The following is an 8,539-nucleotide window of genomic DNA, read 5'->3' as shown; positions in this document are numbered from 1 at the left end:
CTGCCCCATCCCCTCCCTGTTTGTCTAGATGTGTGGAGGCGGAGAGGGTAAGGGGAAAAGAGCGGGGGTGGGGGTAAGGCTGGGATGGGATAGGGCCAGCAGCTGAAAGGACTTAACCCTATTAGTGTTCCAAGTGGGTGTTCTTGTGCCGTCCGGTAGTGTTTGCTGTCTTTTTACAAGGGCGGGTATTGCTGTTAGGATTGAAATAATACAGAAAACTGTTGGACAGAATAGCAACTTGCTGCGGGGAATCCAGGCCGGGTGCTGCTGGCCGCGGTACCTGCTTCCCTCCTGCCTCAAAGGAGCGCCCAAGGTGCAGCCCGCGCCCGCCGCCCCCTCACCCCGGTCCGCAAGCCCGCGCGCCACCGGCTCCGGCTGCCCGCACTCGCCTCGCGCGCTGCCCTGCACCGCTTCCGGACGCAAAAGTCGCCTGGTCAGCCCCGCCGCGTCCGGCTAGCCCTCGCTGCGGCATGGAGTCCAACGTGTCTGGCAACGCGTGCTCCTCGGCAGTGGGACCCGGGTCGGAGCCAGAGCTGGAGCCCGGGCGAGTGCTGCACTCCGGGCCGCACGCTGGCCACTTCTCGGTACCCGAGGCCGCGCTGCTGGCGGCACTCATGGCTCTGCTGGCGCTGGCCACGGTGCTGGGCAACGCGCTAGTCGTGGTGGCCTTCGCCGTGGACCGCAGCCTGCGCTCCCGTGGCAACTTCTTCTTCCTCAACTTGGCAGTGGCCGATCTGCTGGTGGGTGAGTGCAGGTCCAGAGTTGGGGAGCCCGGCAGTCTGGGAGCTGGAGCGCTGCGGGGCGCTGGGAGCGCGGGGACCCTGCGGCAGAGGGATGAGATCCCAGCGCCCCTTTGTGCCCGCAGGAGGCGTCTGCATCCCACTGTACATCCCCTATGTCCTGACCGGGAAGTGGAAGTTGGGGAAGACGCTGTGTAAAGTGTGGCTGGTGACGGATTACCTTGTGTGCACCGCCTCGGTCTTCAACATCGTCCTCATCAGCTATGACAGGTTCCTGTCCGTCACCAAGGCGGTAAGTAGGGTCTGGACTCCTCTAGGACCGGGGATGGGCAGGCAGGTGGCCTTTGCTGTGAAAAGTATCAGCCCCATAGCGCTCCCGCGTGGGGTCTCAGGTGTCTCTGAAACACAAGCTACGTTGTAAGTATTAAATACATACAGAAATGTAAAAGCCTCATAATGTGCCATTCTCGGGAGGCGTCCTCAGGGCCGCGCGTGGTGGCACATCAGTGCTGTGGCCATAGTTGTGACCAGGACTGGCTCGAGGGCTCTCCCGCGGCCCAGGAGTTCATGACCCCTCTCCCGGCTCTGCATGGGATAACAGAGTCTGCTTGAGCAGTCTGCACATCGCTTGTTTATTCCGGCTGACCTCGGAGGGGCGTCCCTAGACCTTGGTACCCTTCTTAATTTAGCCATTTACACCTTGGGGGACCTTAGGCACATGCTGGCACCTCTGTTTTCCCATCGGAACGCCAGGGCTTTAAATCCTTTGGAACCAATCTCTGGCACGGCAGAGTCCTGTGGTCTTCGTCTCTATGTAAGACAGGTAGAAACTAAGGCAGCTTTAGGTCCACTCTACAGATGGGGATGATAAGGCTCAAAGACATTAATCAGAAGCTGGACATGAGTGGTAAATAAAATAGAGGAAGTCCTCTGGATTTTCAAAAAAACAAACCTTTCTCTCTATAAGTAATCCATCCTCACCACAGGAAAAGTAAATGCTAGCCAGCTTTGACTTCTTAATAGCTACCAGACCATGTTATGAGAAACACCATTTTCGGAGCCACTGCCAAGTCCACTCTGCAGCACCCACACGTTTGCTTCACTTATAGCTGCAGTTCTCAACTCATTTTAATTGGCTTGGAGTGCGGCCAAGATATTGGCATTTTTAGAAAAATGCCTTCAAGTGGTTGTAAGGTACAGCTGAGAATGAAAATCACGTTTCCATTGTTGCTGAAGCCCAGATCTTCCTTGTCTCCCATCGCCATTACTGCTTCTTATATTCCCACTGTGAGAATCCGCTCCTAAATATCAGTGTTGCATAAGTGGAGTTTTCTAACTTTCCAGGAGCCCAGAGACTCCATGGCATGGGTTCCATCCCCCGAGACCCTCCCATGATGGATAGATTTTCATTGTTCTGAATTAGAGGCCCTGCGTGCAATGCGGGCATGAAGAGTTAGTCAAACGACCACATCCACATGCTGTGAGTTGACCATGTGGAGAGTCGAGAGTTCTGCACCAGGTCCAAAAATCCCCGCTGCATCAGGACCAAAAATCCCACCCATCCCCCCCAAATGCCACCCAAACTAACAACTGATGTTTAGCCTCATTGTTGGCACCTTCCTGAGCTGCCTGCACCTTCCCTTTCAGTGGGCCCTACTCCTTCCCTCTAGGTGACTTACAGGGCCCAGAAGGACATGACCAGGAATGCCATCGTGAAGATGGCACTGGTGTGGGTGGCAGCATTCCTCCTCTACGGTCCCGCCATCATCAGCTGGGAGTACATGGCCAATAAAAGCATCCTGCCCCAGGGACAGTGCTATGCTGAATTCTTCTACAACTGGTATTTCCTGATGACAGCCTCCACCATTGAATTCTTCACTCCCTTCATCAGCGTCACCTACTTCAGCTTGAGTATCTATGCCAGCATTCGGAAGCGTGCCTCCTTGAAGAAGGACAACAGCGCTCCCAGCCAAGACGGCTTGGAGATGGACTTGAAGGGGAAACAAAAGAAGCACATCATGTTTTTTAAGTCAGCAGAGAGGAAGAGCAGGAAGAGAAAAGATCCAGACACCTCCCTCAGGCACCAGAGTCTTTCCTTGGACGTTCCTGGGGCTCGGGATTTACCCCCTCTGCAGGTGGATGGCAGAATGAAAACAACATGGCCACAGCAGAACCACTACAGGGCCAGGGAGCGGGTCTGCAGTGTCCCAGGTCAGCTGGACCTCGCCAGCACCGTTGCCAGCCGCCTGCGGCTCTCCCGAGACAGGCGAGTGGCTAAGTCACTGGCCATCATCGTGTGTGTGTTTGGCCTGTGCTGGGCTCCCTACACTTTGCTCATGATCATCCGAGCTGCCTGCCATGGGACGTGCATCCGGCACTCGCTCTATGAAACATCCTTCTGGCTCCTTTGGCTGAACTCGGCTATCAACCCTGTCCTGTACCCACTGTGCCACATGAGTTTCAGAAAAGCATTCATTAAACTGCTGTGCCCTGGAAAGGCCAAGATTCACCCTCACATATACATGTGACAGAAACGCCTCCTGGGCCAGATCATTTAAACCCCTCATGCTCCAAAAGTCAGTCAAGGAAAGTAGGTCACTGCCACCCACTTCATCTTGTCTTTGCCACAAGGAAACTTGGAGCCTATGGCAAAACTAAGTGGAGTGGGTTTGTAGGCGGCAGTTAGGACAGCGCATGGGACACACTCATTCTGTAAGATTGAGATGGAGTCGCACCTCTGCTTCTGATCCAGCTGTTAATGTGCAAACTGGGAGGCAGCAAATGATGATGGCTCAAGTACCTGACGCTCTGTCACCCATGGGGAGAACCTGGATTTCAATCCAGCTCCACTTTTTGGCCTGGCCCAGCTCCAGCTGCTGGGGGCATCTGAAGAGTGAGTCAGTGGATAGAATATCAAATATCCCCCTTTGTCTCTCTGCCTTTCAAATAGATAAAAAATAAAAGCAGTACATGAAACAAGTTCCTGCAAGGACTGCCATCTTTAAGATGTTGTTTATGGAACTGACGTGCAGAGCTTTGTTATTCTCCCATCCAAGTACTAACCAGGCCCAACCCTGCTTAGCTTCTGAGATCAGACGAGACCGGGCGCGTTCAGGGTGGTATGGCCGTAGACAAAGCTTTGTTATTCTAAGAGTGGTGGCTGCGCTAGAAGCATGAGCGTTACTTGGGCCTGTTCAAAACCTCTGGCCCAAAACCACCTGCTGAATACCAGAATCTGCAGTGTAACAAGATCCCCAGGTAATCTGTAGGTTTAACAATGTTTGAGAAACGTGGATATGGGGATGTGTAGAAGATAAAAATGGTTGAGAAAAAACCGTTTTAGAACATTTCAACTTCTGTGCAGACATCCTGCTTGACACTTACGTCACTGCTACTCAACTTTCAATTAAATTGGCCAAATTTGCACACACTAGCCTGTTGTTAATCAATTTCATTCCCTGATAAGGCTCACCTGTTTAGTCACTCTTCTTAGTATATGGCAATGTTCCAACACTTTTGTATATATGAATACAATGAAAGACAATAAGGCTTTACAAAACACAGCAGAGACTGTTTGCAATGACACAGTAGACAACTCTAAGAAATCATACCTGATTGCCATGGAGCTTCCAAAGGGTTCCCTGTATTTGCATTTAGCTCTGCTGAGTGCAGATAGGTTTAAACCACAGCTGAAGGTTTTACTTAGCTAGAATGATGTGGACAGGTAAGTTACGGTAAGCAAGCTGACGTGTGCCAGCCATATGAGCCCCTTCTAATGTGCACTGGCTGGAAATATCCAGCACAACCACAGGTTCGACACACCTGTCCCCCACCCTGCATCTGATGCCATGACACCCCTAGAGAGGACCACATGTGCTGCAGTGCTAAGCAGAGAAGCCCTAACACTTCAGAGATCCCACAAAAAGCGCCAGAAAAACGCAGTTCTCAAGCCCCACCCAAACTCCTCCTCCTTTGAATGTTCAATTTGGCACTGAAGCATGCACTACCCCCCACTATAAAACAACAAGACCAACTTTGGTGGGTACAGTATCCCTTCCCTCCTCCTGAGAGGATGCCCACACGCACATCTGAGTGTGTAAAATCCTTTCAATAAGTCTTGCTCTTCTGTATACCTTCAATTCTTTTCTTGCACACAGATAAGAACTCGGAATACGCCTAGCCAGGACTGAGTACCTGTCAATAGCAGGAAAGATTTCTGACCAAAAGCTAAACACTACAGTGAGGGGCAAAGTCTGTCTCCAGATTCTGGAAGCATGGCAGTTTTATTGTTACACTACAAGGTAACTGTATAAAACCTATCCTAGTCCACTTCCAATTGACTTAGAAACTTTCATCAAAACTAGTTATTCCTGAGGCCAGAATGGTAAGCTAGTAGCTAAAGTCCTCACCTTGCACACATCGGGATCCTATATGGGCCCAGTTCATATCCTGCTGCTCCACCTCCCTGCCTGGTAGCCTGGGAAAGCAGTAGAGGACAGCCCAAGGCCTTGGGAATCCACACCCATGTGGGAGACATGAAAGAAGCTCCTGGGTTCTGATCGGCTCAGCTCTGCCCTTTGCGGTCACTTGGGGAGTAAACCAGCAGATGGAAAATCTTTCTGTCTCTCCTTCTCTCTGTAATCTTTCAAATAATAAATAAATTTTTTTAAAAACCTAGTTATTCCTCTAGGTTACTTGAGTGTATAGCAAATGTGTACTTACAGGCAACTGGATTCGTTTCTGCCATTCATCCTCTAGGCATTCTTATGGGAACAATCCTAGCAAAAGAGAAGGCCTCAGCGGCAAGATTGACAGCAATTCATAACTGTTGCAATATCAAAACCACCTGAGCAAGAACCTCAGAGCATGCCCTACATCCGGGACCTGGGGAGGGTGGGAAATTGGGTGGGCCTTCTCCCTTAATACCCCCCTTTAAACATGAAGGAAACAATATGGAAAACATACTAGTATTATCCACTTTCCTGTAGCCCTTGAGCCTTCTTACCCTAATTAACTATGTAAAGATTGTCAAAGTTAAAATAAAATTTTACATTAAAAAAAGAAAAGAGAAGGCCTCCTTCAGAAATTTCCCATCCAACTCCTCTCATTTACATTATGTTGTCTGATGTCGCATCATCAAAGACAACTTTTTTTAAAGATTTTTAAAAATTTTTTTATTGAAAAGTAAGATGTACAGAGGAGAAACAGAAAGATCCTCCAGCTGCATAGGCTGGAGCTGAGCCCAGCTGGAACCAGCAGTCAGGAGCTTCCTTGGGGTCTCCCTCACAGGTGCAGGGTTCCAAGGCCTTGGGCTATCCACCACCGTGGCAGGCCACAAGTAGGGAACTGGAGCAGCTGGTCCACGAGCCAGTGCCCCTATGGGACCCGTATGAGATCCTGGCACATGCAAAGTAAGGACTTGAGCCACTAGGCTACCGCACTGGGTCCCATCAAAGAGAATTCTGTTGAGGAATGCTTTCAATCCCAATCTGCTTGAATCTGTGGAGTTTTCAGAATGAAACAGCAAATGTAATGGAAGATTCCTTTGAAATCTAGATTGTTAAATTCCCTCTCAGTGTCTATGATGGTGTATTTATTCCTGAACTGTTATGTTTCTCAGTGCCTTCAAATTTCTCATGAATTTTACAATTGCTCATCCTGCTTCTTGAAAGTACTCAGTGGAAGGCAGCACAATGGCTCAACAGGGTAAACCTCTACCTCAAAGTGCTGATATCCCATACCTGGCTACTTTACTTCCCATCCAGCTCCTGGTAGATGGCCTGGGAAAAGCAGAAGAGGATGGTTCAAAACCTTGGGACTCTGCACCTGTGTAGGAGACCCAGAAAAAGTTCCCGGATCCTGGTTTCAGTTCAGCTGAACTCCATCTGTTGCAGCCATTTGGGAAGTGAACCAGGAGATGGAAGATCTGTCTGTATATCTATCCTCTCTCAGGCCTGGCTGTTACTATTATGGTCATTTGGGAGACCAACTAGTAGTTGGACCATCTCTGTTCTTATCACTATGCCTTTCAAATACACAAATCTTCAAATAATACTTCAAACAATATTTATTTACCTCATTCCACACTGGCAAGAGCCAAGAGTCCCTGGCTCACTCTCGAGCTGTTAAATATGGCACTACAGGTTAAGCTCACTGTTGTTCAGCATGAGGCAAGGAAACGGATGTACCCAAGAGGAAGACAAACCAAACCAAGCCTGACAGAACTGCAGTAGATGCCTGGCCCAGTGTTGGCTCTCTTAGCCATCTGGGGAGTGAACCAGCAGGTGGAAGATCTGTTTCCTCCTCTCCATAACAGTTTCAAAATAAATCAAGCTTATTTTAAAAAGATACCTGTACCTCAAGCCAGAAAATGAGTTACTGTATGCCCTATACGGAAACATTTTCCCCAATTAACCCTCTCCTACTGAGCTCATATGCAGGTGTTTCCAAGTTTTGTGTTTCCCAGTTACATTTCTACTCTTTTCCAGTTGCATTTCACTGAACCTGGAAGTAAAATAGCCACAACCCTTAACCTTATTTTGGTAGGGAAAATTAACACCTGCCAAAGACAGAAAAAGTTGCTGGACTAGCCTGTGCCACAGGAAGTCTTGGCTTATTTGACAGATTTTGATGGTACTAACTTTGTAACTTTGGAAACACGTTCTTGTAAAACTTAGCAAGTACTAACACAATGTGAGGCAGATGGTGAGGTGTTAATTGTGGTCATTTAAAAATATCTGTAAATCATCTGCTACTTCTTCCAAACTGTGGTGCTTAATTCCCTTATCCTTGAGTATGGGTTAGACTTCAGCAACTTCCTTCTAAAAGAATTCAGGTAGAAATGACAGGGTGCCACTCCCAGGTCATGTCATGAGAGACACTGTGGCTTGTTCTTGTCCTCTGCCCCTTTCTGAGGAAGTCACGGCCAAGCTGTGTGACACTACGGAAGGGACCACAGGCAGAACGAAGGCCTCAGGCTAACAGCCAAGTCAGTGAGCTTACACAGAAGTCCATAACCCTTCAGGTGACAGCGACCCTGGCCAAAACCATGACTGCTACCAGAACCACCATCTACACTGTTTCTAAATTTCTAATCTACAGAACTCTGAGATGAACATCTATTATTTCATGATACTAAGTTTGAAGATAACCTGTTGTACTCAAGTAACTCAAATGGGCAGTGAGCCTTCTGGGGCTTGAGGTAATTCATCATGGCTCAGGAACAGCAGAGGAATACAAATGACTAAAATAAACAGCACCTTATTTATTCAGCAAGTGATCAGCTGAACAGTGAGCTCTGTCAACATATGAGAAAGTCAACTGGACGCCACAGGATTTCTGTAAGTTTCTTTATCAAGCAAGATGGCATGAAAAACAGCCAAAATTGTTAATAGCAATTTTTATTGTTCACTGGTGCAAAAAAAAAAAAAAAGAAAGAAAGAAAGAAAGAAAGAAAGAAAGAAAGAAATTTATGATAACTGTGATGCATTTCCCATAAAATTTACAATGAAGTTTAAACATAAATTATATAGATCACAAATTTTCTATTTTGCACTATTCAAATAGAATCAAATTATTCTGATAAATATACCCAGAGGACAAACAGGTTCTGAGTGAATGACTGAGTCCAAATCTGCAAAATATAGCTTCTGATTTTGACCATGGTGTTTCAAAATTCTTCAACATGCATTCATACATTCTAGTTTTGGGGAAAATAGTACACATGGCCTTATCTTGCATTTAGGGAACAGCCCAAGCTGAATTTCACATACAATATTCCCTTCCTCTAAATTAATCTC

The 8,539-nt window shown here is 47.8% G+C and overlaps 1 protein-coding gene across 1 annotated transcript; it reads left to right on the top strand.

Annotated features, from left to right (window-relative positions):
* Positions 1-470: 470 nt before the first annotated feature.
* On the top strand, positions 471-3,268 carry LOC121157815 (histamine H3 receptor-like). The gene is made up of 3 exons (XM_040982189.1): positions 471-744; positions 866-1,032; positions 2,411-3,268. The coding sequence occupies exons 1-3, from the start codon at positions 471-473 to the stop codon at positions 3,266-3,268; spliced, it is 1,299 nt and encodes a 432-aa protein (XP_040838123.1).
* Positions 3,269-8,539: the final 5,271 nt, after the last annotated feature.

This window comes from Ochotona curzoniae, unplaced genomic scaffold (assembly GCF_017591425.1).
Source record: "Ochotona curzoniae isolate NIBS_2020 unplaced genomic scaffold, NIBS_Ocur_1.0 contig_3622, whole genome shotgun sequence".
Taxonomy (NCBI): Eukaryota; Metazoa; Chordata; class Mammalia; order Lagomorpha; family Ochotonidae; genus Ochotona; species Ochotona curzoniae.
This window is presented reverse-complemented; position numbering and strand designations above follow the sequence as displayed.